This window comes from Chelonoidis abingdonii, chromosome 2 (assembly GCF_003597395.2).
Source record: "Chelonoidis abingdonii isolate Lonesome George chromosome 2, CheloAbing_2.0, whole genome shotgun sequence".
Lineage (NCBI taxonomy): Eukaryota > Metazoa > Chordata > Testudines > Testudinidae > Chelonoidis > Chelonoidis abingdonii.
The window spans coordinates 129,712,897-129,739,474 of record NC_133770.1 but is presented as its reverse complement, the minus strand read 5'-3'; the positions used below and the strand labels follow the sequence as shown (position 1 = coordinate 129,739,474).

The following is a 26,578-nucleotide window of genomic DNA, read 5'->3' as shown; positions in this document are numbered from 1 at the left end:
ATTTATAGCAAAAATTTTTGTTGTTAATCTCTAACACTTTTGACATAAACCTTGCAATTTTCCCTATTAAATTTCATCCCATTTCTATTACTCCAGTTTACAAGGTCATCCAGATCATCTTGTATGATATTCATGTCATCCTCTACATTGGCAATACCTCCCAACTTTGTGTCATCTGCAAATTTTATTAGCACTCTCCCACTTTTTATGCCAAGGTCAGTAATAAAAATGTTAAATAAGTGATCTACAATTACTTTCTATAATTTACGCTACTTACTTTTTGCAGTTCATCAAGTTTGGAACAGATCTTTTAACTTCAGGAAACATCCCATCAGCCCTTTCTTATCTCAATCACCTGCTAATCACTCTGTTTATAAACAAAATTCTGACTCCCTGCCTCAGGGCCACAAGCTGGGAGCAGTAGTCTCCTGTGTCCTCTGCGGAACTCATTGCATTGCACGCTTGGGCTGCCTGCCTGATGCTTGCAATTTGGGGGGGGCAATGACCTCCCATACCACCTATGGACTCCATCCACCTATGGACAGACTTTGTCTTAAAAGATCCACGGATACAAACATATTTGTCCATATACTTTGAGGAATGGAGAAGAATTGGGGTAGATCTCTGTCCAGAGGCAGATTAAGATTTATTGGGAACCTGGACATTAAGAACATTTGTGCCCCCCACGCCTCATTAAAAACACAAATGTATCCAAATACATTAATACAAAGACTCCATGCATGCCCTTAAAGTTTCACATTCCTATTAAAGAGATTACATATTATTATTTTGATTCTGTGACTTGTATCCCATCAAAAGTCCTTTTCACCACCATCTGTTGAACTGAGTAGCAGCTTAGGAAACTAATTACAGTGAGACTTTGCTTATCGTTACTGTCCGTAGCAATGGAAAACCTGTGCTACACTTAATATACTGCAAATGTCTCTCTTTACACTTACATTTTAATAATATCACATTACGTAACCAAAATACAGACATATAAAACATGATATCGTCTAAGGGTTCAGAAGGGAGGAAGGAGGATGCAGTGGATGGAGGGGCTAGGCAGGAGGAGGTTATCACAAAGAAGGAATTGGAGAATATGAAGAAGTAGCAAGGTCATGGTGTTCTGCAGGGCAGGAGGGAGACTGAGGGGTGTGCTGAGGAATGTGGAGGAAATCTGATAAATAAAGGGGGGATTGGGGAACTTGGGTGTGGGATGAGATAGAGGAGAATGAAAGAGAATATGGGTGCAGAAGGGAGAAGGAGTGGGACTGTTCAGGGGAAGGGAGCATAGGTGAGTGCAGAGGGTAGGTGGGAGACAGGAACCTCTGGGGGAGTAAAAAGGGAGAATGTGAGAGGCTGGCACCGAGAGGTGAGACAAGGCAGTGAGAAGAGTAGGGCTAGATAAGCCCAGGGGTTAGGGGAGAACAACTAACATTGCCCCTCCAAGGACCAGCAGGAAGTGGGGAGCTGAATGAAAACTAGCTGGGTTCTTAGGGGCTTATTTCCTTCTCACACTTGACTGATAGCCTGAAAAGCTATCATAGTGAATCTGTGGGCCTTAGTACAAGATAAAATGGAAATTTTACTTAACATATATGTACAGTGTGTTAACTTTATACTAGTATACGATAATGTTTGTCATTAAAAACACAGCATTTGAAAACAGTTATCCACAATAATAACTGGGATACCACAGTTTCACTCATAAAGAGAATAAGAAAAAATGGTGGCAACTGTCATACTTGTTGGCAGGTGTTTCTTTTTTAATGTTGAACAATCTACTATAGAATCATAAATAAGGCTAAAGAATCATTATTGACTTTAAGCCTATGAATAAAAAGACATCTCCTTTCTTGAGACTTTATCGTGTGATGATTAGATGTAAACACTTATGAACCTGAAGGCTATGGGTTTTAAAATCACTGTGCCTTTCCTTCCTTTCTGGTCACATTGTTCAGTGATATTATCCAGCCAAATACGAGGTAAATGTATCAGTAAAAATTCCCCTTACAGGGTTCTGAGGTAAAAATAAGGTTTTATAAATGTTCTGTAGGAACTTATGCATGACACAGACTTTCATAAAATTTATTCTTCTGGAACCCACTTCTTAGCTCTGAATCTGCTGGAATCATTTTACTCTATAGCTGATGGTACTAAATGTGTATTACAACTGAGTTTGCATAGGAGGAGTGGCAAGGAGTGTTTCACAATTTGTTAGGTGATTAGAATTTTTAGGGCAAATTACCCCTTGAATGGCAGTAACTGGTGATGATGTTTTGTACTAACAGAACAAAGTGTTCAATGGAGCCTTGGCAGATAAGGCATTAATAAGTACCAGAGCTGACTTGGCTAATGAAATGATTTGCTGACGCTTCTTTTTGTGACTCATCTGCACTTTCAAGTTTAGTGCCAAAGGTTCACTATATATAGCTGAAGCCACCATTAAATGCTCCCATTTTGTCCAGACTTAACCAGCTACTTGTTCCTTTAAATCTTTTCTAGGGCAATAATTTCAGCCAAAATGGTGAAGCTTCAGCTGCCCAACCCAGGCCTGGACAATAGGATACCTTCTCACTCAGAACTTGAAACCATTGAGAAAGAAGAGGCTGATACAAGACCAAAATGGGATAACAAGGCTCAGTACATGCTAACCTGTATAGGGTTTTGTGTGGGATTAGGAAATGTATGGCGATTTCCTTATCTCTGCCAGAGCCATGGAGGAGGTATGTTTTTAATTATTTATTTGGAAACAGAAGTCAGCCACTGTTATCATCTGGTGAAGCTTGTGTATACTGAATATTACATTCCATATTGCAGTAATAGTGTCAATTTCTACACAAATTCTGTGTTTATTTCCACATTCATAGCTTGTGAAATGACCATTTCATTTAGCTTTCTAAGTATATCTATTTTGGGTATATTGGTAATATCAAGAAAAATATTTTGTCTTTTGGAACCCATGCTTGATCAGATAAATTGCTTATAGGTAACAGTACAAAATTTTTCTGTTGTTCATATTAAAATAGATGGTATATTGGAAATAATATAAATGCAATTTCTTACTTAACACATATATTGCAGTAACATATACACAGTAATCTGTATTAAGCAAACATTCAAGAGACTGATAAAAATCACTTGCTTGATGGAGGTGGTTTTCAAATAAAAGTGATGCCAAAATGTACTCAGATATTTTGAGGCAGTCTCTTAAGATAAAAAGAACAGGACTATTTGTGGCACCTTAGAGACTAACAAATTTATTTCAGCATAAGCTTTCGTGAGCTACAGCTCACTTCTTCGGCTGCATAGAATAAGTCACAAAAGCTTATGCTGAAATAAATTTGTCAGTCTCTAAGGTGCCATAAGTACTCCTGTTCTTTTTGCGGATACAGACTAACACGGCTGTTACTCTGAAACCTCTCTTAAGATAATAAGTTATCTAGTAAGGGGACAGAGAGATTTAATTGTTACTAAAATACTATAAATATAGTTTAATTTCACATTAACTGTTAAATATATTAAATATATTTTCATATGTAGCATGTATTTTTGAACACAGAAAGTGATCCAACAAACTGCACTTCAAGGGCATGATTCTGAGAGTGGCTGAGGGAAAGCTACTGTTGCCAGTATATAACACATCTCAAGGGGTTTACAGCTTAGAGGTCTTCATTAGCTTCAGACTGGTTTGTGGTATATCTATGATGTCAGAATAAATACAAATTATGATAGTTGGGTGTAGCACCTCTACAGTTAAAGTTGAGAATAGTTTACTGTTTAACAGCCAGTTTTTCTAAGTGCTCCAAAATCCACAAGCATACTCAGATTAACTTGTAATTTACCATATCTCCTTGATTTCAGGATAGTGATCCAAATGTGAGGTCATTTGAACAAGAGGTTCCTGAGATACAGCCCCCAGAAAATATGATATCAATTGTTAGAGCTCTCACTTACCCTCCCTTGGTTCTTGTTATGCAGACAGAAAGCCAAAGATCAGGGTCCCAAGGCAATGTGATGTTTATTGGGTTATCAAGCAAGCATGTTCACTGTTCTGTACACCAGCAGAGCTTTCTCCTGTTTCCCCTCTTCTTTCTTAGAAGGCTCAATTATACCTTGAGTTCACATCCTTGGTAACACCGCTTAAAATTTATAGTCATGTTCTGTTTTGGGTGGTCGTGAGTCTGGGGGCTTTGGTACCACCTCTTTTGTATCCCATGGGAGAAGTAGGAGTGAGGTTGTGTCCTGGCCAAGACCACCTTTTTCTTGTTTTTTAGTGTTTCTCCCCCAGCCCCCAGCCCCTTTGCCCTTCCCAACTGGTTGCTTGACCTTATCTCAAGAAAGGAGTTGTACATTCATATATCAAAGTCCCACCATATCCAGCAACACTTTGACTCTATTCCTCATTTTTTCTCACTATACTAAAGACAATTGATGACCAGCCTCTTTATAACAACTTTGTACATATTTGAAGATTTATCATGGCTCCCCTCTAAACCAGAGATTCCGAAACTTTTTATTGCTATGTGCCTCCCCACCTCTGGAGGAGATTTATATTTCATGTGCACCCCCCCATCCCACCAATATGGGAAACTGAAGAGCCATAGCCCAGCCAGCTCAAATGGCAATACTTGGGAGAGCAGGAGGCAGAAGACAGTGGTTTGTGGGTGCCTGGGAGGATGCAGGGAGTAGTGAGTTCCTGAAGATGCCTGTGAGAGGTGGGGAGACAGGGACATCTCTGATCACTGACTGCCTCCTCGTGCACATCCGTCAGGAGCAGGTACCAGCTGCCCAGCTGCCTCCACCTGCTGCTAAATGGAGCAAAACCACTTGCAGCTGCATGGGACACTCCACTTCCTCTGCACTGCTGCTTTCTGACAGACTGAGGCTACAGCTACAGTGACCCCTATCTCTCCCACCAAATGTGATACCCGTGCAGTGTGCATGCTGCTGCCTAATCTGAATTTAAGCACACACACACACACCCCAGACACACAAGCACGGGCAAAATTTTTAGTCAGGCAAAAGCAGCAGCTTCCTAACAGCATCACCAGGCAGGGCTCACAGGGTGTAGCTTACTCTATGCTGCTCACTAACTCTCTGATGTCATTGCACTCCCTTCTCGGGGAGTCTGCCCACAGTTTGAAAACCAATGCCCTAGACCAGGGGTTCTCAACCTTTTTCTTTCTGAGGCCCTCCTAATATGCTATAAAAACTCCATGGCCCAATTGTGCCACCACAACTGGTTTTCAGTGTACAAAAGCCAGGTCCGGAATTAGGGGGCAGCAAGCAGGCCAATTGCCTGGGGCCCACTCCACAGTGGGCCCTGCAAAGCTAAGTTGCTCAGGCTTCAACTTCAGCCACAGTGACAGGGCTCTGGGCCCCAGGCTTCAGCTCTGCACAGCTGGTCTCTGGCTTTCTGCCTTGGGCTCCAGTGAGTCTAACACTGGCCCTGCTTGGAGGACCCCATGAAACCTGCTCATGGCCCTCTAGGGGGCCCTGGACTTCTGGTTGAGAACTACTGCCCTAGACTAAACATTCCCAATTTTTTCAACTTCTCTTCATAGGGAGGTTTTCTAAATCTTTTAAAATTGTTGATGCTTTCCTTTGGAGTCTCTCCAATTTGTCCACATCTTTCTTAGTACTCCAGTTGAGGTTTCACCAGTGCTGAATAGAGTGGGACAGTTACATCCCTTGTCTTTCCTGTTAAGTTACATCCCTGAATGCCATTTTTATGTGTATGTATGTTTAAAATCAGGAATTCAGGAATGCTGTCCCTGGGAAATTTCACTTAAATTTCACTGAGTTATGAGTTGTTTTTTTTTAAATCTCACTGCTGACAGGCTCAAAAGAAGTTTGTTAGAGGCTGGAAACATTATTCTCCAACCATTCCAGCCCCACTGAGCATTCTCCATTCCCACATAACTCCTACCTGTCACCAGATTGAGCATGAGCCATGCTTACAGAGCAATTGAGCATGTTACAGCCTAGGACTGCAGAGGCTGTGCAGGAATTTGCCTGCAATTGCTCCTCCTGGCACCAGAACTGAGAAAATAAAGACTATCTCTCCTGTGGTCTCAATGCTTCCTCCAGACAAGAAAGAGAAGAGGGAAGCACCTGACTCAAGAGGGGAAGAGAGAGGCAGAAATAGGCTTCAAGAAAGAAATGGAGCAGTTGAGCTCTGAGGGTGGAGAGGTAGGGACACAGATAAGCAGTGTCAAGTACATGCTAGGAGACAGGGACAGAATGGGAATGAGGACTAGGGAAAAGAAGGATCTGTGTCCATTGGGGGGGAGTGATAGCTCAGTGGTTTGAGCATTGGCCACCTAAACCCAAAGTTGTGAGTTTAATCCTTAAGGAGGCCACCCAGGGATCTGGGACAAAATCAGTACTTGGTCCTGCTAGTGAAGGCAGGGGGCTGGACTTGATGAGATTTCAAGGTCCTTTCCAGCTCTATGAGATACATATATCTCCTTATTATATTCTATTATAGACTCCTCTCCATAACCTAGAACCAAACCTAGAATTCCCAAGCTTCAGATTTCTCTGCTGTCAGCAAATAGCTGTGACACCCACTGGTAAAAAGAGTTTTTCCTCTCCCTCTAGTGGCTGATCCACATAAAAGACTATTATTGCAATCAGTTGCTCCATTAACTCAAGTAATAGAAATCTGTAGCTCTAAAGGTGTCTAATCTCTTTATAACCTGTGGGGACAACATGGTTCAGTGTGATGGAATATATTTTTTCAGTAGGCTTTTCAAAAATCATAGGAAATTAAACTAAAAAGAAAAAATGCATTGAAAGAAGTTAAGGTTACAAGGTCAAGAATTAGGATATACTTTGCTGCTTTAAGTCAGCAGAGGGGTGCATATCATCTTCAGTTACATGCTAACATATTTTTTCCCACAGGACTCCTAACTCATTCAGTGCACAGGCTAGATTGTATTCTTAGAATGAATCAGGGTTGTGTCATGAATAAGGTGGTTGTTGCAGAAGTTGGAAGGTGTGTAGTAAATGAGGCTGGGGATTGTAGGAAGACAAAGGATGGTGTCGTGGTTAAGGCATTTGTCTGCTGCCCTGAAGAACTAGATTCTAGCTCTGCCTCTGCCACAGAGTTCCAATGCAATACTGGTCAAGTCACATGAAACAAGATTTTCACAGATGGCCATTGACTCATTTTCTGAGTGTATGACATGAGCACCTAGCACCTGATTTGCTGAGCATTCTTAATTGCAACTAAGTCAACTGGAACTGTGCTTTGAACATATAAAATATCATAAAAATGCTAAGTATGGTGAAAAATCTGCAGATTTTTTAAGGTCCAGATTTTTAAAGGTATCTGAAGATAAAGATAGGCACTTTTGAAAATCCCAGTGTGCCGAACTCTAATTGAAATCAAGCTACATAAATGCTGTAAAAATCAGCTCGAGGTGCCTCAGTTTGAGGATCCAAAATTTGTGGGCACATGGCAATTTTGATCTTAATCTCTATGCCTCTTTTTCTTATCTGTAAAATGGAGATAATACCAACATTCTGCCCCAATGGGGTGTTGTGAAGATAAATTTATTAACAGGACCAGCAAACAGAGTACTTTTGTGAGGGAGTTCTCCAGGTGAAGGAGGAGAAACCATGTGATCCTTGTCTGAGTTTGTCTGTTTGTTAGTGTGCTTACTATGTACTTGTTTGATTGAAGAATATAGTGTGGTCTGATCTGGGGGCTGTATGCTGAGCCAAGGAGCCTGCTAGGCAAGGCTGAGAGCTTATTAACGAGGCTCTAGTCTGCTATCCCTTGATCCTTAACCTCTTTAGGATCCCTTGACAAGGAAGAGAGGCTAACTCAGGAAAAACATGTATTTAGAAAGCCAGTTCTTAAGTGATCAGCAGAGCTAGCAAACAGGAGTTATGCAAAGCAGTTCTCTGGGTGAAGGAGGAGAATATGTGATCCTTGGGGTGAGTTTATCTGTTAGCTAGCTGTTACCACTCAAGAGAGGAGTCAGCGTGCATAGTTCTCTGAAACATCCACTCAATGTGGAGCAGCAGTCAAAAAAGCAAACGGAATGTTAGATAATAAGACAGAAAATATCATAATATCACTGTGCAAATCCATGCACACCCTCACCTTGAATATTGTGTGCAGTGATGGTCACCTCATCTCAAAAGAGATATTTTAGAATTTGAAAAAGTACAGAGAAGGGCAACAAAAATTGTTAGGGGTATGGAACAACTTCCATACAGGGCAAGATTAAGAAAACCGAGACTGTTCATCTTAGAAAAGATAAAACTAGGGGGTGATAGAGGTCTATAAATGACACGTGGTGTGGAGAAAGCGAACAAGGAAGTGTTATTTACCCTTTCACCTAACACAGGGGTCACCTGATAAAAGGCAGCAGGTTTAAAACAGAAGAAAGTACTACTTCAGCCAACTCACAGTCAATCTGGGGAACTCATTGCCAGGCCAAAAGTATAACTGGGTTCAAAAAATAAATAGGTTAATGAAGGATAGGTCCATCAATGGCTCTTAGCTAAGAGAGTCAGGAACACAAACCCATAGACTGTCCCTAAACCTGTAACTGACAGAAGCAGGGACTGGATGACAGGGGATGGATCACTCAAAATTGCCTTGTTCTGTTTAGTCCCTCTGATGTATCTGACACTGGCCAAAATCAGAAGAGAGGATATAGGGCTAGACAGAATATTGGTCTGTCCCAGTATGACAATGCTTTTGTTTTTATGTTTGTAAGGCAGTAAGATACCATAAAGCCATGAGAAAAATGAATAATGCTGTATTCAGTGCAGGGTTTGGTTGGGGTGTGATAAATAAGGGTCACACACTGAACAATGAGGTTAAAAAAAATGTACAGCTAGCCATGCAGTCCACCCAATGCACTGAATGAGACAGGAATCCCATGAAAAATATCACATTATTAAAAATTGTATCATAATTCATATACACAAAGAGGAAGAATCAAGGTTACATGGGTAATCTTAATTATTTGTTTAACATTCCTAACTTCTGAGTTCTTGACTTTGCAACTTCAATGTTGTAAGGGACTGCGGAAGATTTTGTCACGGTGGTTTAGCTAAGGCTGTTCGCCTTCTCAAGGACAGGTTACTAAAGGGTGCTGTGTACTAGCAGATGCTGTTTGTAGCCGGTTAGAACCGCTTAGCCTGGGAAGCCTGGCGTGTTTGGAAAAGCCTGGCCCTTTGCCATAAGAGATAGTCCAATTGTGGGAAAGCTCCCACATGCCTATGTATGAGTTGTTTTACATGCTATTAGCATAAGGTTATATTTATTAGAATTTGTTTTGCTGCCTTGGACTCGTTCCCCGCTTTGAGTTAGCAACGTGCAGAGTCCCCGTTGCGGGTGTGTTTTCTTTACCTTCATTAAAAGCCATATCACTCACTGTGTGTGTGTGTGTGTCTCGTCCCTGCAGAGCACTTAGGCACGTAACAAATGTCTTAACCTTTTTTTATATAATTATACATATAAAGTGGGATTTTCACAAGTCAAGATTCACTATTGATTTCAGTGAGAACAGAGCTAGGCCAATGCTGAGCACTTTTAAAAATCCTATCAATAAATTATGTTTATTCCATTCAACTCTGAGTTATACATGGATAAAAAATGTGAGATCATGTTTTTGTGGCATCCAGCTCTGCTAGGCCCAGTTATGGTTCTCTGATTCTCTGTCCCAGACAGAGCAGAACCTAAGCTGTTATAATATGCACCTGTTATCTGTAGTTCCTATGGGACCATATAGCAGCTGGGTATTGCCAGAACATACTGCTCTCTGGATGCTGCCTCTGCTCACCCTTCTTCATCCTCAACATGTCACCTGCATTAGAGATTATGGGGAGGGAAGTGTAGATGGCAGCTGTACCTGCTTCATTCTGGCAAGGGATTCTCTCAAACTAAGGCTATGTCTAGCTAGGAGTTTTGAAAGACTCAGTTTGTTTTGTGCTACCTGAGCAATATAAAGGGACTGGAGTAGAGTATGATTTTTGGATTGTAATGAAATAGGGAATCTTAAAATCTAAATTCATTATATTAACTTGAAATAAGAATCAATATTTGAAGCTGAAGGAGAACTTTTATCTTCCAGATATTTGGCTAGGATAAAACTTAAATTTAACCTTGTTTGAGGGTTCCTCTCTCCTACACACAATGCCATGGCTGACCCTTTTTAAAGGCAAAACACTAAAACAGAAACTAGTGGTAATTGTTTTTCTTTTTCATTGGCCTTGTTTGTAGTTTCTTTTTTGAAAGTGGAATATTTACTGTGGCACAGCGGAATGACATTGTTTAACATGTTGTATCCTTTTAAAAAACTATTAAAAATTCTAACGTGACTACAAAATATACACAATGTCACTATGAGCACAGTGTAATGATTAGGAAATTTACACTGGCCATTCAGCTAGCATAATTAGAATGATATTTACTTTCATTTGGTAGATATTTCTGACATTAGACCTTTTTAAGGTTAATCTTTATTGGGAAATATGCCATTTAATTGACTGTGTTAAACATTTGTGTTTCATCCATGACAGAGCACTGTGAAAAACAGGATGTAATGTTTAAGCTGACAACCCTAGTAAAATGTCCTAAATACACAATTACCATAAATCTACAGCAAACCTTGCTACTCTGTGGTACAGAACTTGTTGATTGTTGTGCCACTGTTATCAGATTGACTGTGGTTTTGTCAGAGATGATACCATGTCAACAGTCAATACACTGCAGTTCCTCAGCTGGAACCAGTGGAGCTCAACCGAAGTTTATGCAAACACCCTAAAAACATTTTAGACTAAATTTTGCATATGATGTTTATTGGAAATTAAGTGAAGGCAACACAATGTTTTCCTTTTTACATTAGAAATCAAATTATTCAATTCAGTTAGATTTCTAAATCTACTTAGATGAAAAGGAATAATAATCCAGATGTCATCAAAACCAATGTTACAGTATTGAATTATAACACTAAAACAGGGATTAAAATCCAGTTAAGGACTTTATGTTAAAATCCAGTTAAAATCCAGTTAAGGACTTTATGTTGCAAAGATTTCAAAGTGCAAATCCAATCTACTAATCATGGATATATATATATATATATACACATACACACACATGCACACTTATATAAATAAATAAATAAATAAATAACCAGGTTATTTGTCTGCTGTGCACATCTATAAAAGGGAGAGGGTTTAAATTATTCCCATTTTACCTCCCACACAGAAGCTATGCTCAGCATAGTCCCCATACTCCCAACTAGATTTCCCAGAATGGAGAGAAACAGGTTTAGGGTTTTGCCTGAATTTGGACTTCAAGACTGAATCCTAGTTCAGCAAAGAAAAACAATTATTGCCAGGACTGGAAATGGCCAATTACTATGTTGCTTTTAAAATATAATTATATTAATATTCATATAGCTAAATATATTGAGAGTTATTTATTCTCAAACACTGATACAGCAAACTTTATATTCCATTTTTTTAAACCACTGTCTATACATTTAGTTTGGAAGATTTACAATTTTGCATTTAAGAACTATTACACAAGAGAATTCCATTTGTAATCCTATTATCTTTCTAATGTAAATAATGTACACAATGGTTTCTTCTTAGAGTGTTGGTCCCTATGTGTGTCCTAAGAGCTGGAATCCCTTTCACTACACTCACACCCAATGTGACCATAATCACAGATGTATCTCTCACAGGCTGGAGAGCCCACGGGGCAATCACATGGAACATGGCGTGTAGTCTCCTTGGGAGGCCAGGATGCACACCAATTTCCTGGAAATAAGGGCAGTCCGACTTGCCTGCAAGGCATTCCTTCCACTCATACAATCCCAACATGTCCAGATAACACTCGAGAACATAATCACCATGTTCTATATAAACAAACAAGAAGGAGCAATTCTCTGAATAGAAGTGGTCAATTTATGGAACTGGTAAACCCAGAACTACATCACACTCCCAGCAAAGTACTTCCCCACTGTGCAAAATTCTCTGCAGGCACTTCTCCACATACCACAAGTGGCAGATATACTTTATTCAGTGAAGAATGCCTTCCTGCGCCCTGCTCTCCAGACAGATGAACAAGAAGTTTGATCTACACTGCTACAGAGCAGCACTAGGTTGGGATTCCACAGATGATGCCCTTCTGCTGAATTAGTTGGGGACTAGGTCCTGCTTTGAGCAGGAGGCTGGACTAGATGACCTGCTGAGGTCCCTTCCAACCCTGCTAATCAATGATTCTATGATTCTATTCTGGACAGACCACCTGAGGAACACCTTTACTCCCATCCCACTTCTATCAGAGATTCTACAAAAGATTTGTCATAACAAAACACAAGTCATTCTCACTGCACCCAATTAGCTCACATAATTCTGGTTCTTCTTCTAGTGATTGTGCATATCGATTCCAATTAGGTGTGTGCGCACCACATATACAGTCATCGGAAATTTTTTCCCTAGCAGCACCCGTTGGAACAGCTGTGGAGCACCCTGGAGTGGCGCCTCCATGGCGCTCAATATATGACACTGCTGACCTGGCGCCTCCTCAGTTCCTTCTTACCACCAGTGATGGTCATTGGAAGTGTGGCGTCCTGCTCAGCAAGTTCTACCATGTTTCCCTATCTTCGTTTGTTTGTTGTTCTCTATACATATTAGTTAGTTTAATTGTTAGTTAGTATTAGTAGTTAGCAGTTGGGCGGGGGGATCTTCCTGACTGCTTTTTCTTGGGAGGGCTTACATGCCCAAGTCCCAAGGGGTCAAGCCCTGCAAGTTCTGCAGAAAGCCTATGCCAACAGGTGAACCTCCACCCCCAATGCTTGTCTAAAGTGTCTGGGAGAGGCTCACCAACCTGATCGGTGCAGGATTTGTAAGGGGTTTCACCCCAAAAAGGAGTGAGACTTTTGCCTCAAGCAGCTCCTTATGGAGGTGATACTTAGACCTCAGCCTCTGCCAGCGTGCCAAGACCTGGCATCGAGTTCATCAGTGCATAGCTCCCTGGCAACAGTGGTGGAAGCAGCATAGCAGATGGACTCTGGCAGAGACTCCCCAGCCCAGATCATCGAAGATGTGGAGCTGCCATCCACCCCCGACACTTTTGAGACCACAAATGACCTCATTGCCAGGACAGTGCCGAGGTCACTCACTCTTCACACCAAGCCTCCAATACCACATCATATGGCACCATATCAAGGCAAACCAGCGATGCTCCATCCTTCAGCACCGCTGATAGAATCGTGGCATCACTGATAGAACTGCAGCGCCGCTCAGATTCGCTGCACCACTCCAAGTCACACCAGTGCTCCCACTCGCAATGCTGATCCACACATTGATCTCCATGGCGTAGCAGATCCTGGTTCTGGCACTGGTCCCAATGCTGCTCAATGACCCCACGCAGCTCCAGATCATGGTACCACTCCAGCCTCATGGCACCACTCTCCAGCATCAAGACACTGCTCCCCAGTGCAGCACCGCTCGCTGGATCAGCTCCACTCAGCACAACCCTGGCCTTCACAGTCCCGATCCTGGTCTTCGGATTCAGAGGTGAAATCTAGATACTCAGAGTGGGGCTGACCATGGAGTCAGGCCATGGATGCTCTGAGGTGGGGGCAGGGCCATGGCCTATGCAGTGGCAGGGACCAGCACAGTGGCTATTTTTGACGCCGTTGGCATACCACCAGGAGCGCCCCGTCTAAAGGCTCCCTATCGGCCACCTCTGAACCACGAGTGCTGGAGGCCTCTGTCAGTTGCCCCACCCCTAGGGGTGCCAAGGAGGTGCTGTGCTCCTGCCTCCCCATGAAACCAACTCCAACTCCGGTTTCTGAGCAGGACCCTGGTCTACCTGGTCCAGCTAGCAAGACAGGACAAGAGGTTCCTGATGAGCAGGAGGGACAGGAGGACCCTGTTCCCCCTTTAGCCTCCTCCTCCTCCCTAGATGAGTCTGTTGCATGCACTTCTATCTCTGGACCACCCCCAATAGACAGCCATGCCCACCAGGCCCTCCTTTGCAAGATGGCACGCAACATGGTTCTGCAGGCCAAGGATGTGGTGGAATCAGAAGACGCGGTGGTTGACATTTTGGCCCCAGAAGGTCTTTCGAGGGTGGCTCTGCCCCTCATCAAAACCATTTAGGCCAATGCTAAGACCATCTGGCAGACCCTGGCGTCCATCCCTCCCACTGCCAAGGGTGTTGAATACCCTCTTATCACTTGCAGCCTTGTTCATTTGCGGTTGTGGCAGTAAATGAGGAGAACCAGGGGCAACAAGCCCCAGTGCCTAAGTCCAAGGATGCCAAATGCCTGGACTTGTTTGGACATAAGGTGTACTTGACGGGGGTGCTACACCTCAGGATTGTCAATCAGCAGGAAATTCTGAGCTGGTATATAATGCGGTCTTGGGATGCATCAGGGGAGGTATTTCCAGTAGAGATAAGGAGGTGTTATACAAGGTATTGGTGAGACCTCTGGAATATTGTGTGCAGTTCTGGTCTCCCATGTTTAAGAAGGATGAATTCAAACTGGAACAGGTATAGAGAAGGGCTACTAGGATGATCTGAGGAATGGAAAACCTGTTTGATTGTGAGAGGATACTCAAAGAACTTGCTTGTTTAGCCTAACGAAAGAAGGCTAGGGAGAAAGATGCTCTTTATAAATATATCAGAGGGACAAATACCAGGGAGGAGAGGAATTATTTAGCTTAGTACCAATCTGGATACAAGAACAAATGGATATAAATGGGCCATCAGGAAGTTTAGACTTGAAATTAGACAAATGTTTTTTTACCATGAGCATTGAGTGAAGTTCTGGAACAGCCTTCCAAGGGGAGCAGAGGGGACAAAAGAAATATCTGGCTTCAAGACTAAGCTTAATAAGTTTATGGAGGGGATGGTATAATGGGATAGCCTAATTTTGGCAATTAATTGATCTTTGACTATTAGTGGTAAATATGCCCAATGGCCTGTGATGGAATGTTAGATGGAGTGGGATCTGAGTTACTACAGAGAATTCTTTCCTGAGTGTCTGGCTGGTGGGTCTTGCCTACATACTCAGGGTTTAACTGATTGCCATATTTGGGGTTGGGAAGGAATCTTCCTCTAGGGCAGATTGGCAGAGACCCTGGAGGTTTTTTGCCTTCCTCCGCAGCGTGGGGCACTGGTCACTTGCTGGAGGCTTCTCTGAACCCTGAAGTCTTTAAACCACCGATTTGAGGCCTTCAGTAGCTCAGATATAGGTTAGGGGTTTGTTACAGGAGTGGGTGGTTGAGATTTTGTGGCCTGCGTTGTGCCATAATGATCATAATGGTCCCTTCTGACCTTAAAGTCTATGATTCTTCTGAGCCTACATTTCTCCAGCTTACTTATGAGAATTTCATGTCAAAAGCCTTGCTAAAGTTCAAGTATATTATGTCCACATTCCCCCTATCCACCAAACCAGTTATCTTGTCAAAGAAGGAAATCAAGCTGGCTTGTCATGATTTTTTCTTGGTAAATCTTTGCTGGCTGCTAGTGACCACCCCTTCATCCTCCAGGTATTTGCAAACTGAATGTTTCATACATTACTTGAGTAGTTTCCTGGGTATCAAGGACAAGCTGATTGTTCTGTAGTTCCCTGATTCCTCCTTTTATCCCTTTTAAAGATGGGCACTACATTAGCCCTTTCCCAGTCTTCCAGGACCTCACCTGTCCTCCATGAGTATACAAATGTTATTGTCAGTGGCTCAGAGATTTCTTCAGCTAATTCCTTCAGTACCCTAGGGGTGAGTAGCCTCAGGCCCTGCTGATTTGAATTCATTCAGATTACCCAGAAGATCTCTGACATATTCTTTACTTATCCAGAACTGCATCCCTTCTCCTTTATTGTCCATGATAATTTCACTAGTTGTCAAGTCACATGTTATTTTCTGTATGAAGACTGAAGCAAAGTAGGCCTTGAGCAACTCTGCCTTCTTATCATCTTCTATTGTCAGCTCACCTTCCCCACACTATCCCTGATCTTTCTTTTTTGTCTGACATATTTGTAAAACCCCTTCTTGTTGTCTCCATCATTTCTTTCCAGAAAGAGAAGGTGCTACAGTGAAATTCTTCACTTTTGAAGAAAAAACTGTCTGAAGTGAAAGAATGTAGGTGACACATGGGCACAAGAATTTATATTGTAATCTGCCCTTTGATAGTCAGGGATTTATAATGGAGTTCATATATCAGTGTTTTTTGAGTAATATGGTCAGAGTTTCACCCATAGCTCTGAGCACATAGTTTGTATTTACACATTTTTATCTACCATGCGTCTCTTTTTTTTCCAATCCAGAATCTATATAATAAATATCAGGATAGTGATTATGCTTAAATCATGCAGTATAGTTGAACCTGTTTCGGTCCCACAATAGACAAGGTGAGTGAGATAATATCTTTTATTGGACCAATTTCTGTTGATGAGAGAGACCAGCTTCTTTAGTGCATTTGCTGTGATGCTGGGAGTACCTTTCCCAGACCTGAAGAAGAGCTCTGTGTGGCTTGAAAGCTTCATAGAATCATATATCAGGTTTGGAAGGGACCTCAGGAGGTCATCCAGTCCAACCCCTGCTCAACAGATTTTTGCCCCAGATCCCTAAATGGCCCCCTCAAGGATTGATCTCACAACCCTGGGTTTAGCAGGCCAATGCTCAAACCACTGAGTTATCCCTAAAAATAAAAGATATTGCCTCTCTCACCTATGTTTAAATCATGTTATCCTGTGATAAAACCTGTAGAGGGGCTAATCTTCCTCACAGTGTCTCCCAGGAATTGGGTCAATTTGGCAGATGGAATTAACTTCCTCCAGAAAGAACTGTGGGGTATTGAGACCTTGAAACTCTGTAAATTCACTGGGCTCTGCAGGAGCCAAGGCCATCTACTCAGAGGCCATGAGCCTCAGTGCAGGACCTGAGGAATGGCATTCACTGAGACCGTTCCCCCTATTCTCTGCACCTTAAAAAAGTTGTGTTACCTTTCATATTTAGGCATTTATGAGGAAGATATATCCCTTGCCACTGCCCCAAACTGCCTGCACGCAATACAGGACTGCCCAGTTCTGCCAATATCCACCTGCATCCCAACCAGTCTCTACCACTTTTATGCCCATGCATTAATCCCAATCCCAAAGAGAATCTTCTACAAGGTCTCAGAAAGAGGGTGACACTTCCACAGAGGCAGCTAACCAAAGCAATGGAGTTTCATTATTGGGTGCACAGTTTGGGCCTGTTTGTTACTATAGGAAGAAATAGGTCTCACTTGGTTGAAGTCATAGATTTAATAAAGTTCTTCCATCGAACAATCTGGATATCAAATTGTTATGCATATAGATATTTAAGTCAAGTGTGTTAGTCTGAATGTTTAACCATTCAATAGCTGAGGGAAGGGCACTCTGCAAATCCTTGAGGGAACCAGACAGCCCTTGCCAATGGGTGCAGCTTGCAAGTATATGGCCTACATATTCTAACTAATCACAGCAGCAAAGGGGAGAGTCTTAAAGATGACAGTTACCATCATTTTGCAGCACTCTATATTGAAGTGATTGAGGTTTACACACAGGGGGATGGACTATTGGACCTGTCATAAGACAGGCATTGGCTATTTTTGATGCTTATTCTTGTCACTTAGTATGCCTTCTGGAGGAGACATTGAATTTCTTTAGAAGAAATGTCTTACAGAGATTCCTGGAGCTAGAACAGTGGATGAGTGGATTAAGCACATCTTTAAATGAGGTAGATGTGGCATGTTTTGCACATTAAGGAGCAGATTCCACAGTGTGACTTATTGCCTGATATCAAAAGGGTTGATGTTGGACAGGACTGGCAACCAAGCCAAATCGGTTTGTCTCATGGTATCAGTTATTATCAAAAATAAGATTAGTCAAAAACACTGTTCAGAGAAAAATATTCTGTACAAAGACTTTTACATCTTGTTTTCCTTCTGTATAATTTCCATATAGCGTCATCATTCCTGTGTAAAACTGAAATTCCTGCTTCATTATCATATTTCACATGTATGAAATATTTTTATTTCAGGTGCCTTTATGATCCCTTTTCTCATTTTGCTTGTCCTGGAAGGTATCCCACTGCTTCATCTTGAGTTTGCCATTGGTCAAAGACTGAGAAAAAGCAGTATGGGAGTCTGGAGTTCTATCCATCCTACCCTGAAGGGAGTAGGTAAGTCTCAGGAAGCTTACAACTAAACCAAACAAAATGCATAAAAGCCCACATTATTAATTTTGCCATTGAGGCTTTATTGTTTTATTTTGGAGCAGAGTGAATGTCTCAGGGAATGAATTATGAGTTCAGAGACTAACTTCTACATTGTCTATCTGAATGCAGCCCAGGTTAGTAGTGATCAAAAGCTGTTACCATCTGATAACTATTTGATGTCCCATTTCCAGTGCACAGGAACAGTGGGCACATTTAAAAACTGCACCCTGGTTTTAGAGAGATTACCGGTGACAGGGAATATCTCTAAAATGGGGAATATATCTAGAACAATTTCTCTCTAGAATTGAAATTAACTCTTTTAAGTGTGTCAACGACCTGTGCTGTAGTTATTTTGAGTAAGATGGAGGAGTTCAATCTCCATATCTGTCAGTCATACGTAGAGTCATAAGCAGTGATTGGTATACAACATTGTATACATTAATAATAGGGCTGTCAATCAGTCGCAGTTAACTCACACAATTAACTCAAAAATTAATTGCAATTTAAAAAATTAATCGTGATTAATCGCACCTTTAAACAATAGAATATCAATTGAAATGTATTAAATATTTGTGAATGTTTTCTACATTTTCAAATATATTGATTTCAATTACAACACAGAATACAATGGGTAGGTTCCCTGACAATCTTTTTACACAACAGTATAATACACCCAGGAGCATTAAAAACAACTAACCAGCCAACCTCCCCTTTCGATTGAAAAAGGAACAAATTAATTCAGCTCACCCAGCCAATTATAAGCTATAAAAAAGTTCCCTCCATTGTCTCAGGAAACATACCCTTAACCTTCTTCAAAACCCCTAGGAAATAAACGGCTTTTGCTTTGTGCCCAGGAAAAAAAAAATCAAATTTGGGTTATGTTGGACCAAGAAAACAGTGGGAGGGGTAAATTCTAGTGTCCCAAAGCCACTCAGAAACAATGTCCTGCTGGCAGCCTCCTCTCTTTACTCACAAGGGGAAAAAAATCCCTATTGACCTTGTGACAGATTGGATCACAGAAACCCTCTTGGGAGCTGCCACCTGATATGCCAAGACTACTTCTACCCCTGCTTTCCCTGTCAGCTCAGGACCCCAGCATCCCATGTTGCTGAGCCAGACATGCCCGTCTGCTCCAGCACAGACCCAGGGTCTAAATTGCTTGCCCCACAGCTGCAGGCTTAACTGAAAGCAGTTTACAGAAGTGTTCATGTCTTTAACACTCAGATGCCCAACTCCTAGTGGGGTTTAAAATCCAAATAAATCCGTAAACTCAGAAATTGTTCGCCCTCTGTAGCACTGATAGAGAGATATGCACAGCTGTTTTCCCCCCCCCATGTAATACATACTCTGGGTTAATAAGTAAAAAGTGATTTTATTAAATACAGAAAGTAGGATTTAAGTGGTTCCAAATAGTGACAGACAGAACAAATGAATTACCAAGTAAAATAAAATAAAATACGCCAGTCTATGTCTAATCCAACTGAATACAGATAAAATCCTCACCAGTTCCAGAATGCTCCCTTTTACAGACTAATCTCCTTTTACCCTGGGTCCAGCAATCACTCACACCCCTTGCAGTCACTGTCCTTTGTTCCAGTTTCTTTCAGGTATCTTTGCGGGTGGAGAGGCTCTCTCTTTAGCCAGCTGAAAAAACAAATGGAGGGGTCTCCCCTGGGCTTAAATAGATTTTCTCTTGTGGGCGGAGACTCCCTCCTCTCTCCTATGCAAAGTCCAGCTACAAAATGGAGTTTTGGAGTCACCTGGGCAAGTCACATGTCCATGCATGACTGAGTTCCTTACCAGCCAAGCCACATTCCTGGGAAAGCCCAGACGTGGATTGGTGTCTCCAAGTTCATTGTTGGCTTAAGTGTTTCTTGAATGGGCGCTTACCGAGAATAGTCTTTTCTCAGGAAACTGACCAATGGCTTCACTACAGCCTACTTAGAATCAAACAAGTATGCAGCCAATATTCATAACTTTGAATACAAAACTGATACATGCCTAGAAACAGGATTAATAGATTCAGTAGATCATAACCTTTACAGAGATATGTTACATGGCATATGTAGCATACAACACATTCTAGTTATGTTCATAGAATCATAGAATATCAGGGTTGGAAGGGACCTCAGGAGGTCATGTTATATATATATACACATACATAAGCATATTTCCATAAAGCCTTATGGGGGGCACTGACTGTCACAAACCTCAGCTGTGGTAGAGTGGCATGGGGAGGCAGGTGGTCTCAGGTAGGCATTTCTCAGCCCATTTAGGGCTTTATAGGTCATGGCCAACAACTTAGACTCCATCAGAAACCAATAGGCAGCCAGTGCAGATCCTGGAGCACTGTGGTGGTGTGTTCCCAATGAGATGCCCTGCTAGTGAACTGCAGCATTCTGCATTAGCTCCAATCTCCAAACAGTTTTAAGGTGTAGCCCCATGTGGAGCTCATTGCAATGGTCTAACCTTGAGGTGACCAATGAATAGGTAGTGGCACAGTCTGCATCTGAAAGGGAAAGTGGCAACCTTCTGGCCATGTGTCAATGGCAAAAAGCTGACTTGGTTATTCCTGTAATGTAATCCCCTAACAGCAGCCGGTGGGTTCCAAAATTACCTTTCAGCTGTGACCCATGATAACTAAAGATGGACACACACTCTTTGTCAGAAGGTCTGATATTACGTCTCCCATCTCTTCTAGCTGCTTCTCCCAAACCCCCTCCTCACCTCAGACAGCTCGATCTCATCCATATCCCAATCTCAGTTAAATACTGTCTGAGACACTGAATGGTTTCTTCTGTGTTGGATGAGATAGAGACATACAATTGGATGTAGTCACCATAATGAAATCACTGCACCTTATACCTCCTTATTATCCCTCCATGCAGTCTTGTATACACATTGAATAGGAGGGGTGGTAGAGGGGCTTCCTGTGGCAACCCACATTTAAGAGCTCTTCAGGAACAGGAGTAATTGCTCACAACTACCCAGTGAGATGTCTGAGAAAAGAATGAACCCCCTGAAGAGCAGTCCTGTTCACTTCTGAAAAGGTCTGTAGACACGTGAATAATACCTTGTGATCAATGGTATTGAAGGCACTGGAGAGATCTAATAATACCAGCATGGTCATCTGATCTTCATCCATCATCAGGAGAAGCTCAATGACCAGCATGACCCATATAGTCTGTATGTTAAAACTTGGTCTGTACCCTGACTGACAAGGAGTAAGGAGATCCAGTACACCCAGCTACTGTGAGGAGTGATCTTACTATAGCCTTATGCACAATCTTAATGAAAAATGGAAGAAGTGGACTGATTGTTATGAACAAGTACTGACCTCTTTGAAAGAGGCTGCACTAATGTTCCTTCAAAGCAATTGGCAGGCTACTGTCTTTAGTCTCCACCAGAAAATGACCCAGTACTTCCCCCTGACCTTCAACAACTCAGAAGGGCACAAGTCCAAAGCACAGGTGGTGGCACAAAGTTCTCTCACTGCTTCCAGAATCAATAAATATTAAGAGCTAAAACTCTAGTAAAGGTGATGAGGCCCTTGTTCCCTCAAGTCTCTGTGTTTATCATTATGATCCTTGTCTCATGAAAACTCAACTGCCTGATAAACAGTTCTGTTGGCTCCACCCACTGCTAAGATTAAACATCTCATTCCTGGTTTACCCCTCCTTCTTGCAAATGTCTTATTTTTATAGCCTTGTCAGTCACCTCAGGGATCAAAGAGCCCAAGCCCTCACAGCCATACCACCTTCTCCTCTTTTTCCCACCTCCTTGAGACTCCATATTCCCTGCATATGGCAACACTATCACCCTCTTGGCAACTTAATAGTGACCATTGAAAGGATGCAGCTGAGTTCCCAAAAAGTGATCCCTAAAGCTGGATGCAAAGCCATAATCAAACTCCTTTCTAAACCACTCACCCACTGATTCACACCAACTAGCTGTCTCACACCTTAGGGCCTCCCACACCCTACTGTTCTGTTCTTCTCAAAACAGGATTCCCCCCTTTTCTGTACCAGTTATGTCTTTCTTCTCTCATTAGCCACCCTTCTACTGTGGCTAGATGAAGAAGGAAATCAAAGTTCCACCAAATTCCATAGTCTCCTCATCCCTATCAGTTCCATTGTCCTGGAAGTGGCAGAGAGAAGAATTCAAGACTATCCTCTAACCGCAAGGGGTTGTCACACAATGGTACAAACCCTTTCAATCTGCCACCTATCAACTGTCACACTCTCACCCTCAAAAACAGTGGCTCTCACACCACAAACCGCTCACATTTCTAATCCTGCTGTTACCCATAATCAGTCTGCCTGCCACAGAGACTGCATACGCTCACCAGGGGATTCGTTAAATAATTTTTCCTTTGCTCTCACCACAAAAAGAGAAACCACTTTTGCCGTAATTTACTCCTTCTCCTCATCTAAATCTCTCAACACCAGTAATCCACTATCAGCACCACTTTACACTCATCCCATTAAAACACAAACATGACAATATTGAGCAAACAGACCCAGAACTGTGAAGGTATGATCTCAGCCCACGTGCTGAGGCCCAGCTGTCCCTGGTTAAAGGCAGAGTTTGCTTGAGTGTGATTGTAAGTAGTGGTGCTAGCTTCAGGTGCAGTTGCAGGGGCAAAGTGGATGAGGAGACTCCCTGTGTAAAGTCATAGCCCCCCTAATAGCAGTCCCGATTGGTGGTAAACAGGCAGAACTGCAGAGTTGGTAAAGAGCTGCAATTAATATTTTCCAAATCCTCCCTAGAAGTGCATATTTTTATTATTCTGTACATTTCTCATTCCATAATCAGTGAGAATGTCAACATCCTCCAGCAGTCACAACAACACAAATGTCAGTCCCAGCCATCCCAATCCTACAGCCATCCCCCACTTGCCCTAATGACCCAGAAAAAAACTTTCATTGAAAGCCAAGCTAACACCCTAGAAGGACAAACTCCCTAACTGGTCACAAATTTAAAACAAGAAGTCATTTTAGGTGCTGGGTCTACAATTTCAACATTTCTTGTTCATTGGAACTAATGAAAAGGAAAGCAATCTGCTTTCAACAGATATATCTTGGTAAACTTCCTGCAAGAGACGTCCTCTAAACAGTGCAGTCAAAATGCATTAAAAATATAGGGCCTAATTCTCACTGAGAAATATTCTGGATGTCTTCAGAGAGTTCCTGACTTTTTTAAATAAAAGGCTACATTGTGACTTGGACCATGCACAGGGATGGTAAGATCTCTGTGCCTGGTGTACAAGAGTTTTGCTCCCCTGCTTCTCATCTGAGCCAGTGCAGGGCTAACATAATTTGGTGTTACCCTGTAATGGCAGCAAATGTCTATGTCCCAGAAAGGTATCTGTTATGCACAGTGACTCCTTGGACGGTGCAGCTTATGCACCACCTGTTGCTCACGACTGTGGCTAAATAGTCTCACACAAAACCTGCCATGAACAAAAGGACTGCAAATGCAAACCTTCTACAACAATCTGAAGATTTATCGACATATGTTACTTTTTATGAGTGCATTAGTATGCTAATTTCTCATTAGTAGTGTGTGTTCACAGTGAGATACAATCTACAGGTAAATCTTCACACTTTATAGATGGTGACTTTTTACATAATGAATAAAGTTGTAATGATATTCCCAGCTTCAAGGCTGGGTAATAAATACAGAGAAGCCTTTTATCTGTAGGTAACTGGTTTGAATCTAGCCCAGGTCAGTAGTGATCTAGTATCACTAATTACTATCTGATGACCTAATAATTCTGTGGTGTCAATGTGGATACCAGTGGAGCAACAAAAAACACACTTATAGTTGGACTATTCTGCTGCCTTTGTACTCACACTTGGTAGTAGAAGGATAGACAGAAGATTGGAGACAGAAGAAAAGCTTGTTTACTCACAGCCGAGGAAAACAAAAAAAACAGAGAACAAAGCCAAAAACCTCCAGAGGTTCCCACCCTTACTTTGAAAAATCTGGTTTCCTGATTAGTCCTCTGGTCAGGTGTTTGATTCCCTTTGTTAACCCTTTACAGGTAAAAGAAACCTTAACCCTAGCTATCTATTTATGACAGTGTAGGGCTAGATTTTTGTTTTCAGGCAAAATCTTTAGACCTAAATCAGTGGTGGTGCATAAACTGCCTTACTCTGGGAGAAGCTTCAGGCAGTATTGTGACTCAGAGACATACCTTGGAATTTTTCTCTCTTGCTTCCTCCTTGCTCCTAGGAGGTGTAGAAAAATTATTGCTAGCCTGCATACCGTCATTAAATTTCTACCCCATTCTGCTGTAGTAGAAAGAGAGCCTGAGACATAAACCCTTGTATTTGAGGCCTGGTATGAGGCAGGACCTGCTCACAGAATCTGGCAAGAACAGGGCTAATATTGCAGAAATACACATTCCTAAGGCTGATACAAAAACATTCCCCAAAGATAACAGGGACACACTGAACCCTCCTAAAAGATAAAGTCAGGATGACAATACGTAATAGAGATGTTTTGATTGAATCAACATGTACAAGGTGATGAGTGATAACTAGCCACATCAAGGAGCAATAATTAAGTATATCAGAGGAAGCACGTAACTTGTTTGTATCAGAATATAAAGATGTATCTCAGAGGGATTATCTTTGTCTGGCCTAGGGAGGAATGGAAAGTCCCACCATTCACTGAGCTGGTCCATTGTTATGAGCATACATTTATTAGTGGTCCAGTAGAGTCTGCAGGATACTAGTACCATGCTTCATTGACAATAAACCTGCTTGGATGCCTTCATCCCTTACCATATCTTGTAGTCATTGGGTGGTTTGCTTGAGGTCTGCCATGCCAGCTATCTGTGCAGGGTTGGGGCAGCACACAGAGGGAACACATACACGCAGCCAAACATCTATCAACATCTAACCACATCTGCACTGACTCAGCTACTCTTACCAGCAAGGTTGGAGTCAGAATCCAGGCTCCAACCACTCTGTCCATTTCCCACTCAGTCACTGCTCACCTACTCTAGGGCGGAGAATAAACAAGGAAATAATTTTGCTACTACTACTTACCTATACCCAAGGTCCAGATGGCCCAAGTGTGAGTGTGAGCTGGGGGTTACTCCCCTCAATGGGTATATAGTCTGAATCACAATCTACTTCTTAATTATCTTTGGGTGATAAAGAGGATTAAACAAGTGTTTGGTGAAAATGCAACATACAATGCTGCCATTTTCTAGTGTTTGTTGTTACATGCAGAGTCGGTTGCTTTCATGCCAGGTGTCTGCCTCAGACTGAATTTTTTTTTTAAGTTTCAGCTAAAATGGTCAGCTCTCTCACAGAATGTGTGCAGGGAAAAAGATGTAATTTTGATCTGAGAAATCAAAATGAAATGATTTTAAGAACCCCTCTTATCCCCGTCATTTTACCTAGAAATGCTCCTCTCAGCTGCCCAGAGCCAATGTGTCATCAAACACCAGAACTGAGATCAGGGAGACGCACATTTAACATAAACCATCTCACAAAACATCTGGAAAAAGGAATAAACAGGGAGGTGGCAAAATTTGCAGATGATACAAAATCACTCAAGATAATTAAGTTCCAGGCAGACTGTGAAGAGCTACAGAAGGATCTTACCAAACTGGGTGACTGGGCAACAAAATGGCAGATGAAATTCAATGTTGATAAATGCAAAGTAATGCACATTGGAAAACATAATTCTAACTATACATATACAATGATGGGTCTAAATTAGCTGTTACCACTCAAGAAAGAGATCTTGGAGTCATTGTAGATAATTCTCTGAAATCATCCACTCAATGTGCAGCAGCAGTCAAAAAAGCGAACAGAATGTTGGGAATCATCAAGAAAGGGATAGATAATAAGACAGAAAATATCATATTACCTCTGTATAAATCCATGGTACACCCACACCTTGAATACTGCGTGCAGATGTGGTTGCCCCATTTCAAAAAAGATATATTGGAATTGGAAAAGGTTCAGAAAAGGGCAACAAAAATGATTAGGGGTATAGAATGGCTTCCATATGAGGAGAGATTAATAAGACTGGGACTTTTCAGCTTGGAAAATAGGCAACTAAGGGGGCATATGATAGAGGTCTATAAAATCATGAGTGGTATAGAGAAAGTAACTAAGGAAGTGTTATTTACTCCTTCTCATAATACAAGAACAAGGGGCCGCCAAATGAAATAAATAGGTAGCAGATTTAAAACAAACATAAGAAGTATTTTTTCATGCAATGCACTGTCAACCTCTGGAACTCCTTGCAGAGGGTGTTGTGAAGGTCATTACTATAACAGGGTTCAAAAGGGAGCTAGATAGATTCGTGGAAGATA

General features: G+C 41.8%; 1 protein-coding gene across 1 annotated transcript in view; it reads left to right on the top strand.

Moving 5' to 3' along the window:
- The first annotated feature begins 2,527 nt into the window (after nt 1–2,527).
- The window catches only part of LOC116817009 (sodium-dependent neutral amino acid transporter B(0)AT1), an 81,554-nt gene continuing 57,503 nt past the window's right edge, over nt 2,528–26,578 (top strand). Inside the window, exons 1-2 of the mRNA XM_032766725.1 lie at nt 2,528–2,729; nt 18,061–18,201. Coding sequence (XP_032622616.1) covers nt 2,528–2,729; nt 18,061–18,201 — 343 coding nt within the window. The remainder of the gene's footprint in view (nt 2,730–18,060; nt 18,202–26,578) is intronic.